The 20,134-nt window shown below is 34.3% G+C and overlaps 2 protein-coding genes across 4 annotated transcripts in view; one reads left to right on the top strand and one right to left on the bottom strand.

Moving 5' to 3' along the window:
- The window catches only part of LOC129001873 (glutathione S-transferase D7-like), a 55,498-nt gene that overhangs the window by 8,704 nt on the left and 26,660 nt on the right, over window positions 1-20,134 (top strand). The window lies entirely within an intron of this gene.
- LOC129001872 (uncharacterized) overlaps window positions 4,459-20,134 on the bottom strand; it is a 33,716-nt gene continuing 18,040 nt past the window's right edge. Inside the window, exons 5-10 of one of the 3 annotated variants that reach the window (XM_054429329.1) lie at window positions 13,239-13,440; window positions 12,494-12,853; window positions 10,813-11,048; window positions 9,167-9,344; window positions 8,140-8,242; window positions 4,459-4,580 (exon numbers count right to left, since the gene is read on the bottom strand). In XM_054429329.1, coding sequence (XP_054285304.1) covers window positions 4,508-4,580; window positions 8,140-8,242; window positions 9,167-9,344; window positions 10,813-11,048; window positions 12,494-12,853; window positions 13,239-13,440 — 1,152 coding nt within the window. In that variant the 3' untranslated portion in view covers window positions 4,459-4,507. Of the gene's footprint in view, window positions 4,581-8,139; window positions 8,243-9,166; window positions 9,345-10,812; window positions 11,049-12,493; window positions 12,854-13,238; window positions 13,441-17,207; window positions 18,940-20,134 lie in introns of those variants that run through there. The other 2 variants (XM_054429328.1, XM_054429327.1) reach the window with 2 other exon arrangements.

Here is a 20,134-nt window from a genome sequence, read left to right as displayed (position 1 = left end):
AAATTTTTAGCGCATGTAGGGGAGGTAACGGAGAGGGAGGGTACGTTCCCCCTCACAACCAAAGGCCTTTTTCACAAGGTGTGTGGATAGTGACGTCACGTGCTAGCTGAACGTGTTTTATTTCACCAAATCATATGTTTTCTTGTAATTTCCCAAAGACTTTCAAATGACAATCATTACGAGTTAGCATTGAATATACAACACTATTAAGCGTTTTATATCCAATATAGTGTTGTATTCAATATTGAATATAGTCATAGTGTTATACAGTACAGGGTGCGGCAAAAAAACCGAACCATTTTCTGCAAAGCACTGTTCAGCGACAGGTCGTCTGAAAGTGGTGGGAGTAAGCTCGTTGGAAAGCCTACACAATGCCATTTTTTCTAGTCACAGAGCAGTGGTCGCCTGAGCTACGTGCGGTTGTTATGGAGTTGTTTTTAAAAAGTATTGAATTCATTCATTGCAACTCAGCAGCATAAGCAGTTTCGTGCATTCTTTTAATTCAGGCGGCATGGAGAAGTTCCGTTGCGTATAACAATAATGCGGTGGGTTACTAACTTTAGAACAACGGCTTCTGCGTTGAAAAGGAAGCTGAAAGGCCGACCAAAGTCAGATCGGATGCCAGACAACGAACATTTGACAGAGTTCGTACTGCTGTGGAAAACAGTCCTCGCAGGCCCACCCGAAAACAAGCGGCTGCCCGAACATGTCTGACTGTTCAGTTACACGAATTTTGAGGTTGGTTTTCATCCCTACAGATTAGTTAGAATAATTATCTGTTTAATGGTGTTATCCATACAGATAATTATGACGGATCCTCTCCATGCCGAATTAATAAATAAAAGCACGGAACTGCCACTGAGTTGCAACATAGACTAAGCAAAACAAGTAGACTCCTCATCCCATTGTAAATATTGTAGCTTTGTTTTTCGTGTCTAGTTCATGTACGTCCACACTGATCGCTGGGGTAGACAACATTTTGTTTCTATTATTTTAGGGTTATTTTCATGATTTGTGCTTTACTATATGGTTATATAACTAGAAGACCAGTTATTGTTTATGATTAAATCGTTTTATTTGGTTAAATGAGGTTTTAAATTACTGAAATAACAAGAAACAAAATGTAAACAAAACATAACCTCTACAGTTGGACGTACAGAACTAACAATAAAATACCCCCGCCGCGGCAAGACTGCAGACTTAGCGAATTTCCATTTGCCCGATTGGACTTACCCTAAAATGTCTCCAATATCACATTTATTCCCTATTTAAATAGAATTAGTTTAACGAGTAGGTTTGCTGAAACAAGGAAGGGTAAAAAATTGTGTTTTTTTTATGTAAAATGTTAAAAGGTACTGTAGTTTAGTAAGAAATTAATGTTTTTTCCAAATTTGATCAAAATTAGTTCATAAACAAGTAAACTACAACAGTTGACTTATTCTCAATAAGAATAACATGGGAATTTTAAAATTACAACTTTTTTGAATTTTTCTCGTAACAATTAGGCGCATAATAACGCTTCAATATACTAAATTATTTGTTTTTTAAGCTCTACAGAATGGTTTAGAAAGAAATTGTGAAATTTTGCGTTTTTAGGGTCAAAAATGGGAAAACCCTATTTTTACCCCATAAAACAGCCCATAAACGGACAATCATCACGATTCTCGCCGCGATTAAGATATAGCCGCAATCACAAAGTCATGGAAGCTGAGATAATCGCAGGAGATTATCGCGGATGTTGCCACGATTGTGTAAGACCATAGACAAAAAGAATTAAATAGTAAGACGCAAATAACGCGACTGCAATTAGCCTATAATGGTGTTGCCACCATCGCAAGTAACGATCACACATCTTAGTGACGGCCTTTTAGTGAATTTCCTATATAGGGTATAAGTTATCACCGTAGTACTCATGGTAATACCTCTGGACCCGGGATGGCAAGGCGTATAAAAGAAGGTGTGTGCACGCACATCCCCCACTCCTCCAATCAGCCAATCAAGTATTTACTGCTTTACTGTTTTTCGGTTAAATAGTAGTGTTATATTGTATAACACTACTACAGTATATTCATTCAATGTTGAATACAACGCTATTTTGGATATATAAAACTAAATAATAGTGTTATATATTCAATGCTGATTCCTAATGATTGTCATTCAAAAGTCTTTGGAAAATTATAAGAAAACATATGATTTGGTAAAATAAAATGTAAAATAAAATAAAGGGCGGTGGTGGGGTGGCAGTGGAGTGGGGGAAGAGCCATATTCTGTCTCACTCCCACAGCTCGGTATCTCTCTCTCGCACCAATGCTACGAGGAGGACGCTTTCTAAGCGGCTGACCTATAGACTGCCAGTGCAAGTCCGAGGAACGGAGGATCGTGGATCAGATCATACCGGCGCATCAGCATAGCTTATCTAACTGTTCGCGGAAAATTGTTATCTGTATCACTGTTGCTGTCAAAACGTATAATTTGTAGATTAAATTTGAATTAAATATAATTAAACTATCATAACCTAACCAAACTAACCAAACTTGCTGATAATGATAAACTCGAATGAAGGTTTACTAATCGAAAAATAGCTCTGTTCTAAAAATAAAATTAAAAATGTCTCAAATTCAATTTTACAATCTTTTAATTATAAAATTAAACTTTCATAACCTAACCAAACCAACCAAACTTGCTGATATGAAAAAATTGTTGACAAAAAGTTAGTGCTCCCAGTGGGATTCGAACCCGGCACCATCAGATTATCAGCCCGACACGCTATCCACTACACCACAAAGGCTCATGACTCAGTTCGGTTCAGTATCGTTGCAGTAATGGTTGACGTCACGCCATCGGCACTGAGCGGTGGTGGGGGGTTTTTCGATCTGATCCACGATCCTACCGATCGGCCGTTCCTAGGAGTTGCACTGGCAGTCTAGATGCTTATATAGTTTTATTAATACTTATGAAGTCAAACGGGGTGAGCCCGTGGGTAACAGCTAGTTATTATAAATGTGAAAATGCATTGGTGTATGCCTAACTTACCAAATACCACACTGGCGAGATTCAAAACTTTAAATGGCCTTTTTGACACTTTTTGGTCTTTACGAAGCATACCATTCCAGGTGAAGTACATTGCAGCTTCAAAAGTAAGTAATTTGCTCATTATACTAGTGACAGTACGTGACTCGCTGGAGGATTGTGCTGTTCTTGCCAACTGTGCAACCTGAAAATTTGAAGTACGGTTGTTATTTTTTTCTTTGAAGGTGTGGTATGAGTTTTATGAACCAAGTTTTAGTTTTCTTCTTAAAAATTATTGCATTAAAATACATCAAAATAAGATTACTTGTGTTACGTCCTTTGGCAATAAATTTGAATGGAATAGATTTTATATCCTAAATGCGAATGGAATCGGTACGTCGGTCATAAAAAATACATTATAAAAACAATAATACATTACAAAAAATTCAGGGCGTTTACAGCACCTATCGTACAAAACCAGGTGTTTTTGGGGGGTTATCGCAATGTACCCTCAGTTCATATATCAGAAATTTTCCAAGATGGGTACTTTATGTCTAAGCTATAAGGAAATTCTTGTTTCATACAGTAATTATTTTAAACCTGCAAACTTGAATAAAACCCTCTCAAGCTCACTCTAGCCCATTAAAACATTCTACCGTTGTGCTCTTTATGTTATTTATTGTCATACAGTGTTTGGCTGGTTTTTAGATGAGTTTGAGAAAGCTGTTATTTTAAAAATTACAGTTTGAACAACTGAAGCAAGATGTATGATTTGTAATTTCGATCTTGCGCAATTACTTTGTATGGTCGCCATTTCATCAAAAAGTATTAAAGCAAAGTAAGTATTGATTGTACACAATGTACAGGACAAAGTCACTAAAACAAAATATAGTCTATAGAAGAGGAAAATGTAAACTAAAAAAGATCACACAGTAGTATAAAGTTTTTATAGGTTTACATATTCTTTATGCCATGTTTGATTAACCGTGGTTTATATTACTACTCCCGCCCTATATTACCCAAGATAATTGAGGTTCTATTTTACAATACAGTAGCATTTTGCTACTTAATTGTGTTTGAACAAGGTCAAGCCCGACCTCTATTGATGTTGTTTATGAACCTCGACTTAGAAAACCTCCTGCAAACCTAACATCAATATAGGTAACCTAGTTTTAACGAAATCCTTGATATAACAAATATTCAGTTGGTCCCCTCAGATTAGTTTTACCAAGGTTGGACTGTATTAGCAAAAGATACAGTCAATATTGTTTTTGAATAATACATCCAGAGTCTTTCTTATTTTGTTGTAAAATAAGATAAACCATTTTTTGCTACTTGATTTTAAATTATAGTTTACAATATTTAATTTTACATGATTTAACTATACGGTTCACGAAATTACAAATTCTTAGAAATTGAGAAATAAAAGACACAACAGATAATTTGTGACAACATATTTTTATTTACATTCCTTTAAACTTAAAGTTAGTTAATTTTACTATGATGGAACTTCATTCAGCAATGGAAGCTCCTCATGACTTTCATCCATTCTAACAGCAGGTTTTTTCGCTCTGAAAAAGATCAAAGCAAATAGAATCAATTAGAATTTAGAATAACTATTCAAAATGATTAGTATTGAAATGAACATTGTTTATCACACAATCAGTACATTATTAATAAAATGAAAATGAAAACTAGGCATGCGGCCTCAGGTCCGCCAATTGAGCGGAGTAAGCAAGCTTTGATATAAACAAATAACTTTAATTTGTTTTCATTATTTAAATTGAATACATGATGACGTCACCATAGCAACAACCCAATTTAATTCTCGTGGTTGGTTGGAAGAGTTGAAGGAAATATAAATCCAATCAGCTGTTTGGTAAAGCTATTAGGTCATTGATTTTTAATTGTATATATGAGTAATAGTAAAACTGCGTGTTTGTAATAGCATAAAGATAAGTATTATTTTGTCAATATCCTAATGTTTGTTTAGCTCCCATTTATGTAACAGGCCTATAGGCTTCATTCTCATTTTCTCCAACTAAAACATTTAGCCAATTTAGTAAACTTTGCTCAGCGAACAGAATGACAGAAGAAGGTACCATAGCAATACCATAGTCAATGGTCACCACAGGAAATAAGGCGTGGCTAATCCACGAGCTGATGATACCCTGAAAAGATGGTGGTTGCCACAACGCTTGTGGCTGAATTGGTGACGTTTGCGCTAGCTCCGCCCCATTGCCAAAATATAGGCATACTGTACTCAATAAATAGATTAGATTTTAAAGACGGCACTGGATAGAGAATTGATGAATTAAACAAGAATATATTTATTCCTCATGCTAAATTACAGCATGATTAAGTAAAATACTGTATATGCATGATAAACTACTGTACAACAAAATTATTAAAATCAAATATAAAAGACGTTTTTATATTAGGCTATGGCAATTTAATTTGAGAACCTGCACTGTGTTGATGTACCCTAAAGCCTATTTATTGGGTTGTACTAAATTTTAAACCTGACATAAAAATGCCAAAATGCTGTTCTGTTAGCTGTAATAATTCATCTTATAGTATTACGGAAAAAAAGGAATATTATATCACGCTTAATTTATAACTGGACTCCCGTACAGGCCAAGCAGTCTAGGCTCTACTTTTTGTAATTATTACCTTATTATCTTCATATTTTACCCAAAAGGGATTGATGGCGTCAGACTTTCAAATAAAAAGTATTTACATTTAAATAAACAGACATAAATTAATAAAAATATATTTACAACATTGGCATGTGTAATTATAACTGTGTCTGTATATCTGCACAGAGAAAATTATTTCCACACTTATAAGTTATAAATTGGACAACACAAGTTAGCAAGTATAGTTAAATATATTAAATATAAACATTTTAGGATTGTAGATACCTTAATCTAATCGTCATAAACAGTTCCCACAATCCGGACTACTCACCTCTACTACTTCCTTCACCACTTCCTACGTCGCGTACCTGTTTCCCTCCCTTCCCATAGCATTTTAAGATTGTAGATACCTTAATCTAATCGTCATAAACAGTTTCCACACTCCGGACCGCTCACCTTTACTACTTCCTTCACCACTTCCTACGTCGCGGACCTGTTTCCCTCCCTTCCCATAGCATTTTAAGATTGTAGATACCTTAATCTAATCGTCATAAACAGTTCCCACACTCCGGACCGCTCACCTTTACTACTTCCTTCAGCACTTCCTACGTCGCGGACCTATTTCCCTCCCTTCCCATAGCATTTTAGGATAACAGATACCTTAATCTAATCGTCATTAATAGTTCCCACACTCCGGACTACTCGCCTTTACTACTTCCTTCACGACTTCCTACGTCGCGGACCTGTTTCCCTCCCATCCCCAAGCACTTTAGGATAACAGATACCTTAATCTAATCGTCATAAACAGTTACCACACTCCGAACTAATATTTACCACAAAACTAATAGCAATAACAACAATTAAAAGAAATAATCTGCTTGGAATAATTCAGTAAGGCCGCCAGAAATTATGCGAATCGGTGTATTGTTAATCAACGCTTAATGGTATTAATCGGACTCCTTTTCTTTTGTACTGTCTTTTGTAAATAGGCCATATGTGCATGTGCAAGCTGAGGTGCCCGTGGGTACAGATTGTCGAGTCGCATACGCTACGATTCTTTGTTTACATCTACGTTGTTATCTCGTAACCATCATGGCAACTCATAAGACTCATGTTAAACATTGCAAATTTTATGTCAGTCTTAAATTGTACAGGTATCATCAAATTGAAATTTGTTTGTTTCGAAACATCAAAAATATTTGTCGAAATACCCCTGGTAAGTTTGGATTCAATATGTTCAGCCGTTATTGAGTTAATTGATTACATAGTTTGCATAAGGCCCGATCTCAAAGAATCACTGCCCTAAATAATTTTTATTTATTCAGCATAAGGTAATACAATTTTCGGATTTTAAAATACCATTTATGACATACTCATTTTGTTATGAAAATATTTATTTACCAAAATACAAGGTGACTGACAGGAACAGTATGTTTTTTAAACGGATAGTATAGGCGTCAGAGCTATTGCAGTATTGCAGTGATAGGGGAGGGGTGTCATTCTTTGCTGTATATTATGCCATTTTAGTTTCCATAGAGCATTAGACGATACAACACTGAATGTTTGCCTATAATGAGTTTATGAGAAACTATGAACTTGCCACGGCAGCGAACCATTTTTTTTAAGTTTGATTTCATCACTATATCGTTTTCAGCGAAAATACGATTCTCATGTACATTAACCATTTGAGAATAATTGGATCTATTTGAAATCTCGAATCCCGGTTGACATTAAGGATACAATTAACGAGGAAGTGGTGGACAATTATTGGTGACCGTAAACTGCTCGGATGTGCTATAAAAAAAATTAGGAAACGATTGAAACTTGAATGAATTAAAGTGGACACCACCTGACATACATTGTTTTCAATAAGTAACGTTAATCCTAAAAATGTAGCCAACTGTGTTGAGTAAGTAGTGAGTTTATTAAATGGCAAGAGCTAACAGACATTTTAATGTAGGCCTAATAAAAGTTATAACTGACACAAAAAGAAATAGATAGTGCTTATTTGAAACATGTACTCATTTTTTCCGATCAACATTCTGATCAACGTGACTGTTTTGATACATAACTTTTGATGGTCATCGGTATGTTATCCTGATTATAACAAAGAAATCTGTTCCAAATTTATTTTTTTACCTAAGTAAATGTCCATGAGCATGAATTTAAAGTCAAGCAAGCTATAAACTCAGGGAGCTATAAGTCATGATTGCTGTTAAACTTAGAAATCATTCCGCAAGAATAAAATTTATTAATTTTTTTCAACGCGTAAAAATACATTTTAAACAAAAACAAAACATGATGCCATAAGACTATCATGTCAGATAAGTAAATTTTATCTGACAAGATCAATCCAGAGATCTTGTCAACGATCACCAGTTGGTAATGGTAATGGTAATGGTATCAATGGAATTCTCCTCTTAAACTCATACTAAATAATAACAAAACTCAAGTGTTGAGTCGGATAGTCAGTAACATATTTTTATCTTACCTTCTTTCCACCCTGCACTTGGCCTGTTGAAGCCACTTTGAAATAACGTTGGCTACATTGGCTTCTGATGCCTCTATGGTCCCAAAAACCTTCTGTGCAGCAGCTAAAAAAAGTTACATGTTTTGGACTTAACACAAGATAGTACGTTTGTTTACCACTAAGGCTTAAAGTTTTTTTATAGTATTAAAGAGGTATGTTTAATTTCTGAGGCAATGTTAAAAATAAACCGTGTTACCTCATCATTCTTAATATTTAAACTAATCAGCTGTTTTAAGGTATTCAATTGTTAGGTCTGCTCAGTTTGTATTTTACATTTTTTCCTTTTTGTCCTAGGACACTAGGCACGAGCCCAGAATTGTTTTTCACATTACTTCAGGCTAGACCTAGGGATTACGGCAATATCACTTAGATAAAATCCATTAGTGATTTGGCGGGATTTGAACCCGGGGCGCCAGGAACCGGAGTCCTGCGCTCTAACCACTAGACCAGCTTGCTCCCCTTGTATTTTACATTAGACAACACAATGAACTTAATAGATCATCACCATTGGTACTATAATTTATACATCAACTTTTAAACAACAAAATTACACTTAGGAATAAAATAAATTTGTTGACACATTATCGATTACAGGAAAACATTGATAATTCAGAATCAACATTAATAAACATACATGTATTGTAAACTTACATTAAATTACAATACAAAATAAAAAGGTTCTTGATTGTGATGTACTGTAATATGAAAGCATCACCCTACTGTACCTAATATATTATAGGATTACTTTTGCTGTCTTCAGTTCATCTTGGTTGAACTTCACTAATTTAAATGGTGTCTTGGCAATTCGGCTGTCCGTTTAAGCAAAATTATTAAGGAGGTTCTACAGTTAACTAATGGTTCTGTTCACTTTCTAAAATTGTATGTTTATTGCATTGACGTTTAAATAAATCCATGTATGACAAATATCTTTTTCATTGACAGCAAATTTTAAATGTATCAGTTCAGATTCAATGTAATCTAATCTTACCAACGATGCATTTGTATAGCTTAGTCCTCCTAAACTCTGCCTTGCTTTGATGTTTTGCTGCCATGGTTTTTCCTGAATAAGAAAATTTGGTTGCTAGCTGGTCAATCATCACCCTCCGCAGCATGTGGTGGATGCAATGTTGTAAGTCCCTTCCACCCAAGCAGCTCAGCAAATCAACCTGTAAACATGAGTGTGTTAGTCAGACTGAAACAGAACAATATACTATGTTTAATTGTGGATATTTATAGGCATGCACTATGGATGCAATACTCCCTGGTGTGGATTAACGTCCGCACCAGTGAGTACCTACAACTATCCGCAGTACTATCCTGAAAATTAGACCAATTCGTTAACTGCAAGGCAAAAATGTGGTTCGGATTGCACTATAGCTCCCTTAGTTGCCATTGGATATATGGGCTATTAATTAACAAGCTGTGTCCAAGGAATATGTCGGCCTTAGTCACTAACAAGACTACAAGATAACGTCACTCATCTCCATTCAGGCTTAAAGTACCTACATTCGTATTGTCACCATTTTAAAGTAAATTATTAAAAGTTTTGAGTATGTGTGCTACTTTTGGTACTTAGTCACATTTATTTGCCTCAAAATATACCCAAAGGTGAGGATTTTTCTATTAAGAAATAAAAGTGTAAAACCAAACAACATAAATTCACAAAATCTTTTTAGGCCTAACTGGATGGGATACATGTGTCTTTAATCACCAATATTTTAATTTCTTTTTATAAACAGGAAATGTTAAATCAAATAGATAAAACATATCAAATAGACTGGGACGGGTGGCATCGTCCTGTAATCCAGCTACTAGGAGGTCTTGAATTGTGGATATGATACTCCCTGGTGTGGATTAACGACCACACGAATGAGTAATACGACTATCCGCTGTCCTATCCTGATAATTAGACCAATTTGTATATACCAAGGCAAAAATGGTGTTCGGATTCCACTATAAACTGTAGGTCCCTTAGTTGCCATTAGCTGTTTGGGCTATTAATTAACAGCTGTGTCTAAGGAATGTCGGCCTTAGTCACTAACAAGACTACAAGATCGCTCCACTCATCCTACACTCATCTCCATTCATACTTGGCTTAAAATACCTACTTTGTATGGTCGCCATTTAATAAGAAAGTATTAAAGTATATTGATAAAGTTGTGTCAGGGTGTCTTATCAGTTCACTATTTAAAAGTAAAATCGGGGAAGTTATGAGGACTTCTGATGGACTAATTTTTTTTTTTTATCTGGTGACCTCAGGATGCGTACTGTACGGTATTTTACTATACAACTAATATAAAACATAACCTATTAAATATAAAATAAATCCTTAAACCCAGTGATCTTTCTGTGTTCTAAATATGTTTTTTCGACATAATGATATTCCATTAAATTATATTACCTAACAAATATAGAGATAGAATAAGTTGAGGAAGACTAAAGCCGCCCAGCTAATACGCCTGTATTGCCTCCAGGTTTAATTTTTCAGTAGTCAACCTAAATCGGAAATACATGACTTTCGGTGAATTCTGTAAATCCCTACTAAAATCTGAACTGGGGGATAAAATTACAGCTTATAAATATTTCTTGAGTGCTTGAAAGCTAAACGTCATCAGATCTATAGAGAAAACTTACCAACTGTATTTCTTTCTGGTTGTCCAGTTCTTCCTCGAACTGTTCGAATGTCATCATCTCATTCAGTGGCAAACTTCCAAATGCGTCTGTGAGGCTGACGACTCTACTATTGTCCTCAGCAACCAGGTTTTGTAAGACCAGGGTAGTCAACTGATCTAGCCTCTCCATTACGCATTTTAGTTCGGCCGCCACATCATCTAATGTTGATTGAATTTTGATGAGGGAATTATCTTCATCTGAAAATTGTCAAACAATGTTTATTTTTAACATAAAGAGTAGTGTCTTCTTGAACTGAACAAAAGAAACGAGGTTCATTTTGATTCAATCCCTGCATAAAACAAGTAGCAAATAAAGAGTTTACCTATAAATGTGTTTGTAAATAAAAAATATCTTAGTTCAGTTATATATTTTACATTTTATCCTTGTATTTGATTAGATACACTATTGAGCAGCCTCATAGGTAAAACAGTGTTGAACGCATCTAAAACAGTCAAAAGAGCAGTCTTAAAACATAGAGTTTAACTTGAATGGGTGTAGCTTCCTTTGGTGCTAATGTGCTTGATCTAGGGAGGCAAGCTGGTCTAGAGGTTAGAGTGCGGAACTTCGATCCCTGAGATCCCGGGTCCAAAATTCCCACCAAATGACCAATATATTTGATCTGTTCTTTTAAGTGATATTGCTGCAACCCCTAGGTCTAGCCTGAAATAATGTGGAAAACTATCCCGGGCTCTGCCTAAAGTCCTAGGCCAAAAAGAATTTGCTTGATTGGATGCATGACATTGCCAACATGTCATATGATTTTACACAGATAGGTCTAATAACTGTCAAAGATTTCAAATGCAATCCTACAGTAGTAACATTACTAAATCATTACCAGAACAAAATTAAAATACCCCCGCCGCATCAAACCTGCAGACTACGCGAATTTCCACTTGTCTGATTACATTTTTACTAAAATATATATTTCTATTAATAAGATATTTATTCCAAATTTAAATAGCATTAGATTTAACGAGTGCTTAGGTTTGCTGCTACGGGGAAAGTAAAAAGTGTTTCTGACCAAACGTCAATAGTATAGTATGAAATAAATAAATTTGCCGAATGTTATCAACATATATTCATAAACAAGTAAACTACCACAGTTTTCAATTTCTCCATAAGAATAACATGGGTATTTTAAATTAACACTTTTTTTAATTTTCTCTGTAACCATTAGGCATACAATGCTTTAATATACTAAATTATTTCTTTTTTTAAGCTCTACAAAATGTTTGGGAAAGGTATTCCAAAATGTTATGTTTTTAGGGTCAAAAATGGGAAAAGCCATTTTAAACCCATAAACTCCCCCCCCCCCCCCATAAACCCCCGTTCCCATGGTCCGATCATGCTGGTTCGCGAACTCGTTCGAATAAATGTGTAGGTTTACACGCTTAGTACCAAATTTCATTAAAATCGGATAATTTTTGTTTGAGTTATCGTGCTAACGGACGCATATATATATTTGTTAACTATGCTTTTAATTTTGTATATATATATATATATATGAATTCGAACGGGTGGTGTTTTTGGCCTCTAGGGACCTCAAAACGGAAATGTAAATCGGTCCCGGGTCCAGGTCTTACCATGAGACCTACGGTAATAGCTTATTCCCTATATGGGAAATTCACTAACACAAACCCACCTTGTGATGGACACTGTAGTAGTTGGTTGCCGTTTTCTTGCGTATTGGATTCAAAAATAGAGTTGACCGGGGGTAGGTTGTTAGGGGATTGGCTGGTGTGAACTGGACTGTTGATGGGTGTTGCAGGAGATAGTGGCGGACAGTCGAGAGAAGGCCTAGGTGTATATCCACTGCTGGTGTTCATGCTCTTTTTCACTGGAGGGGGATTATTTTCCTCTCCTGAAGAGCTGCCACCAAATGGAAAATGAAACACCGTCGAGAGATGTTTTCTCTTCCCCGCATTCCTTGAATTGGTCGTTCCCCCCGAATTGGAGATGTCGTAGGCTTCTCTCAGCTTTTCCTCTGCTTGCTCGAAAGTACCTGTGAAATGTATTCACTTATTAAATTACCTATGACAGTATGAAAAACAAATATGTCATTGAAAGTGTGTTACAAAATTACTTAACCGGTTTTTTTACTATTAGGTTTTCAGAGTAAAAAAATAAAATAGGGCCTAGTCTCCATTAGAGGAAACTACAGGTTAACAAAAAATTACGTCACTGATCTACATCACACTTTTGCCTTGCTGTACCGTTCGTAGACATGAGATAAAGTGACTTATAAAACCAGAAAAAACTAAATTAAAAATGTCTAGAAAATCCAAAAGTATTAAATACTGGGCCAATTTCAAAACGTTTAACCATTGACTATTGGATACAGAAGGTTGTATTAGAAGTCAAACGTTTAACCTAACAGAGTTACCTACCATGGTATGAAATCACTGTCACTGGATATTGGACCCATGTATCACTTGGTGTTGACTTCCTCTTCAGCAACCTTTTCAGGAAAGGGTAATAACTTTTTGGAGGGTACCATGTATTACTCTCGTCCACCAGCCATTTTGAACATATGTTAACAATTTCATCACCATCTCCATGTAACTTACAAATGGCATAATCATTTGTCATCTGAAAAAAAATAAACTCAAGTTCACCCTCATCACAGTAAAGGAAAATTGTATCGTAGACAGCCAAAAAGGATCGTAATTTAAATCATTTTGAATCCAAGAAAAAAGTAAAAAACAATTGTGTTTAGGTTTTAGTACGTGAGTAATGGGATATTTTGTCCATTAAAAGCATGTTAAAAGCGTTTTTGACATTATAGGGGTACACAAACTCTCTAAAATGCTTTTGTGTATTTATTCCAAGTTGAAACAATTTTAAAAAATCAGATAAACATGGGTCTAAAATGCCTGTTTTTCTGTCACTGTGTGATTTAAACAAATGTATCCATAACTTTTAAGCTCCTTAAGCGATTCACTTCAAACTTAGTGCAAACATATAGGACAAACCGTTGTACTAAGTACCAGATTTCTAAATTCAAAGAATTCAAAATGGGGACCATATTAAATCTTTTTATCCTATATCTTGAAAATTAGTTGATTTCAACGATGTTTTGATTGTAAAGATCAATAATTAAACGTCCAAGATATTACAATATTTGTAATAATGTGTGTATGAATGTTATGATGTTTTAGTTGTACAACAATGCTTCAATGAACAGAATTGTTTTTTTAGCTCTAGAGCATGGATCTAATAAAAATTAGGTGTTTCCATGTTTTAAGAGGACAAATAAATTTGAATAAACCAATTTTGAAAGAAAGAAGAATAAAACAAAATTAAAAGATTATTAAAATATTCTAATCAATTCCTCTTTGAAGTTCTTTACTTGGTGATACTGTAAAGAGTTTATGTTATTTAAATGTTTGCGGACATTTTCCATCACAATGGTAAAATGCAACACAACGTTTTGGGATCTGAAAACTGATCCCATCCTCAGGTAAAAAAAAAAACTTAACTAACACATTACAACTAACAATACACAATACCCAACCTAAGTTTGAATACACTACAGAGAGTAGCTGTCAAGTATATACACTGCATAACAGTCAAGATACAAAATACAAAATATAACCAATCACAAAACACAACAAATCTAGATATGTAAGAAAGTAGAAAATAATATATAGGAAGGCAAAGGCAAAGATTTTGCCTGTGGATAAAGGGACCGCAGTGGATCTTGATACAGTGACATACGATGAAAAAAAGTTAGGAACCCTACAATCCGGCAAATACACCCAATTGAAGAAAGACCCCACAGAAACTTTTGAACATAAAACAGCTAATACTCTAATGCTTGAACATAAAAATCACAAAAGTTGTTACCTACTAAGGACTTGTTTAACACCACATCATTCCAAAATTCCACACATGTACATCTATACTTATTTAATACGCAAGCAGGATTTTTGTGACAATTACTCCTCCGAAACTACTTAACCGATTGACATGTTTTTGGTGTCATTGGAAAGAGCGTAACGTGAAGTTGTGCAGGAAACTTTATTTTTAGGGAAATAATGAGAGAGTGAGGCCCTGGGACCCTTTAAAGTTTTGTATTTCTCCTTAAGATTAACATGGTAAACAATCACTGTTATGAAACTCCAGCTGTTGTCAGAAATAAAAAATGAGAAGAAGAACATATGTTAATTGTAAACAGTCAGTAAGTTTACTAATTTAACAGTTTGCTACAAACATTTACTGACTTTGTTGAAATTACTAGTTGTATTTGGGTTGGTGTAAATATTACAATGGAAAAAGCGGGAGAGCCTGGATAATTTGATGTACTAAAAAGGAAACTGAATTAACGCTGTGCTGCATATCTTAGTAATCATTGATAGAGCCGATTTGCAAACTATGGAAACATAGGAAAGTCATAGAACACCACCAAGGAGAAGAAATAGAAAATATTTTTTTGTTTAATTTATTATCGTTAAAAAACAAGATCAGCTTTAAAAAAAGATGTTTACAAGAAATGTTGATTATATCGATCTGTTATGTACATCTTGAGTATTTCCATAATCTTTAAGTCGAATCTTAAAGTCATCAGAAATTATGACTGTTATTCGTTTTAAAATAAACCCTGTAATACTTAGCAATTGCTCGAATTCGAGCAACAGGTACACTAGTTATACAAGTTAACTAAAATCTTTAAGCCTAATGTTGACTCAGACCGATAATTAGCTTACGGCGATTCTCTCTGTAGGGAATTGTCTAACGTCATAACGTTAGACATTATAATGTCTATATATATAATGTCATAACGTCCTTATGACATTATAAAGCCTTAGCGGAGGAGTTTGAGCGAAAAGCTTTGGCTTCACCTCGGCTTAAACCGAAGATCTGTTGGAAAAGTACTTTGAAGACACTTAAGTGATTTTCCCTCATGAAGACGACTTACGTTGGGTTTTGAGTATTAATTTTATTGTTCGTTGTAATCAGATTTCAGATCCCAAAACATTGAATATTGTATTTTATAATTGTGATTGATAATGTCTGCAATAAATCTTCCATACAATAATAATAATAAACATTCCATACAAGTAAAAAACATATAACTAGTTTTTAGTTTTTTAAATGGTTGGAATGCTGAAATTGGTTGTATTTGCTATTTTCTTTAAGTGGTAACCAAATAAATAGCAAAATGTAAAAGATAAATTAAATAATGGTGAAATAAAGTACGGCATTCTATAATGATAGCATACAAAATGAGAAAATGCATATGTTTTGCATAGTACGTACATGCATAAATGTCTTGATTCTTATACATCGACTATTTATGATCTGATCTTGGTTTTTGAGTTGACACACTTACTTCACCAGTCATTAGTGAAAATCCAGGAATAATAAATTTCAGATCCAAAACATAGAAATCAAGTCTCAAATCTTAAATCAAAGTTAAAATTTTAAAACCACTATGAAGAGCGTAAAAATCAGCACCGTTGGGTGCTTTGCTAGCCTAGTGGCTGGCTAGCGTCTCGGAATTCCCAGCACATCCACTTAACTTTAATGGGTTTGGAGCGCTTTCCCTTAAAAGCGTTTAAACTCAAACAAACTTTGACTCGACTTAAAATGCTACTGGCTTAGAAAAAAAAAAACTAAAGATAAAACATGTGGATCCCTGGTGATTATGTCAAATGAATGTATTGTAGACCCAAGTTAGGAAATACGGAGGGGAAATGTGATTTTGTAGCATATTCACAGCAGAAACTCAAATCTGAAAGTTGGATACTCTTCTGTATTTATCTGATACACATATCTGATATTTTGTCACTAATATTTAAAGATAATATTAACCTGTATTAAGAAAAAATCCCTAGATACTAATACTATCAGTAATATGTAGAATAGGCCTAGCCTAGTTCTGTCATATTGATGTTACAATTAAAGCCTTTCAATGAAAGAAGCTAGGCCTTTGTCCGACCTCAACCTCATAGGCTACATTTAAATATCTTTGCTTTAGGACCTATACATAATATTAATTGTTTGGTTGGATACAACGTTGATAACACTATCAAATCCGGGCTGGATTAGACCTCGTTACAAACTCTTTTAATCTGGCCAATCTGACGTAACCTAAAACTTACATCCTAGAGAGCAACTTACAGCAACGTTTTGAATATTTCCGATTACAATTTTAATACTTTGCCACAAAGTTGTCATTGCAAAGCTACTGAAAATTGTCAGGTAAAATTACCATAAAGTTTTGCCACAAACTCGTGACAAATTTCTGAGAAAACATGCCACTATAAAATATTGTAAAGTAAAATATTAGGAATGGATAAATGAAGGAAGAATTATGTTTAATATGCTATATTTATTCAACAAAAGTACAGGAATATTTTATACAAGACAAAATCTTTTAAATACAAAATTTGATTGGACTACAATCTAATGTAAATATAAAATGTAAAAAAATCAGGCTCATAAAAAAAGTTTAAAGAAAAATGGGATAAAGAAATGGATGTGTTGTAGTATAACATAGTTAGCTGATATAACGTAATTGGGCTCACACGCAAGTGCTACAAGTTCTAGTTCTAGAAAATTCATTTCTCACTATGAGAAAAGGCAATATTTTTCATATAATTGTTAAAGTAGTGAATTCATTTCTTTTTTACCATCACGGGTATAATGTTCATGGACAAAATAGTGTTCTCGTCAAAATTTGAAGGCCAAGAAAGTATCAGTTTAGGTCAAGAAAATTGATTATGATAGTTTTAAACAAAATAGTGCTAACCCCCCATTGCTGTAAAGTTACTGTTCAAAAATCTGTTGCAACTTTTTGTGATTTTCCCTGTAAAATATCATAGTTACTCCCACCTATGATAAAGGTTGATGACAAGCTAATGGGAGAAAGTGTGTGTCAGATTAGGTTGGCACATCAAAAGTACCTAAGAAATAAAACAATATGGAATTCTCAGGTTATTGAGACAAAACATTGCTATGATTTGCTACTGTGATACAAATAATTGGATTAATATTGCATTTTACCATAAAATGTACCTACAAGAAGGACAGAGTTCAAGTAACTTAAAGCAAATTAAAAACATTTTTGGTTATTAAAACAATATATAAAAAAACAAAACTGACAGTTCAGCGGACAGCAAAAGAATGGTTTGCACCTTATGCACACACCTTCCTTTTTTTATACATGACAAAATTGGTAACATTAACCCTAGGACTGCCTTCCGCCGACTGAGTTGGCGGTTTGACGTGTGCACTCGGTGCCCAACCGGTCGGCGGTTCAGAAATTTTTTTTTCAAACGCTTATTACGCAATGAAAATGATCCAGAAGCGTAATAATTTTGATACCGTTGGAAAGAAGAGATTCCAAACTCTTATTTTCATACATAAACGAACCTCGTAGCACTAACAGATCAATATAAATGCTATTATAATTTGAACAATATTTTGCGCGTGTAAAATTTTTGAGTATAAATTGTATACTTCTGATTATATTTTTATGTTTAAAATGTTGGGCGCAAATTTGTTGAATTTCCCCAATTTCCATATTTTCCCCCATAATTCCGGTAAAAAAATTATTTGAAACATCAATAACATTTCCTCTTAAGGAAATTAATTGCCTACATTTCATATATCTTAGATTGTCTTTAAAAAAATTTTGTAAAAATGCTAGGCCTCTGCTTTTGAAAATTATTCCAAATATTTTTAATTTTTTTAATTTTTTTCACATTTTGCAAAAAAAAACCACCAACAGGGATTTTGTTCGTAATCTCCTTTCTTTTCTGAACTAAACAAGTATGAATATGACCAGGTTATCAACAGTACTTTAGGCACTGTGAACTGTTAAAAAAAAACCTGCAAAATAGCCTAAATTGCCAGTGCACCGAGCATAAATCAGGTCAGGGCAGTCCTAGGGTTAATCACATACTAGGCCTATATCCAACTGGTGATATTTATGACAGTTTTAAATTAGTTGCAGCTTACTCCAGGCTGATCCTTATGACAGCTTTAAATTAGTTGCAGCTTACTCCAGGCTGATCCTCATCATTGGATGGGAAACCTTCCTGGTTTGATTCTCTACTTTCCGTCAGATTTCTCCTTTCGGTCCTGAAAAGAATACAAACAGTATAACATTAAAATACCCAAATTACACAATACACTGTTTTAGTTCTTATAAAACATTGTATGCACGTGTATACCTGTGATGAGATTTTAATCTTCAGACTATTTTTTTAGGCTAAGAGTAAAAAAATACAATTTTTGCGATACTCACAAAAAAGCAGCATAGATCTAAAAAACAAGGTCATTAAAATATTACATGATGTAAGGAACGCTGTAAATGTGATTAGACATTTTTAGTAATTTCTAGAGAGTGATTAATGAGTGTAGAAATACCCCCACTGCAGCAAACCTGCAGACTAAGCGAATTTATATTTTCCGGATTGGATTTTCAATCAAATCGATTTAAAATAACATTAGTTTTAACAAGTACAGTACCTAGGTTTGCTGTTACAGGGTGGATAATAAAGAGTGTTATTTGGTAAAATATTAATGACTTGTTATCAAATAAATAAATTTGCCAAAGTTTGATCAAAATATATCCATAAACAAGTATACTACAACATTTTACAATACAGTAGAACCCCTCATATCCGACCATGACAAACCGGGCCATGGTCAGAAAGGCCATATTGGGAGAAGCGTAACTTGCAGTGTCCGTAACTTCATTAATCATCTCTCTCAACGGCGGCAACATCGGAGATTCATTTAACCGATCGCACTTGGCATTATCGCCCCAGGCAGGAAAAAAGTACATGGTCGGATATCCCGCGGAGTTGGTTATTCTGAGGTCGGATGTTCTACTGAATTTTCCATAAAAATAACATAGGAATTTAAAATTTACTATTTTTTTTATTTTCTCCGTAGCCAATAACCGTAAAAAAAACACTTCAATATACTAAATAATTTGTTTTTTTAAGCTCTTTAAAGTGGGTAAAAGAGAAATTGGGAAATTTTGTATTTCAGGAGTCAAAAATTTAAAAAAAAACAATTTTTACTCCCATAAACCCCTCACGAAACGCCGTTCTCATGATCTTATCATACTGGTTTGCAAACTCATCCAAGTTTATCCTGCCCTACATCTTCAAACTAAATGTCATCAAAATCGGACAAAAATTTCTCAAGTTTTCACATTCACAGATGTATATATATAGATATATATATATATATACTGTATATATAAATAAATCTATATGCAAATTTAAAAATTTGATGGAATAGTGTTTTTACTCTAGGTACATCA

This window comes from Macrosteles quadrilineatus, unplaced genomic scaffold (genome assembly GCF_028750875.1).
Source record: "Macrosteles quadrilineatus isolate MER2022 unplaced genomic scaffold, UCM_ALF_1.0 Scaffold_8__2_contigs__length_117827958, whole genome shotgun sequence".
Taxonomy (NCBI): domain Eukaryota; kingdom Metazoa; phylum Arthropoda; class Insecta; order Hemiptera; family Cicadellidae; genus Macrosteles; species Macrosteles quadrilineatus.
Note: the sequence above shows the minus strand (reverse complement) of the source record. Positions and strands in the feature narration are given on the sequence as shown.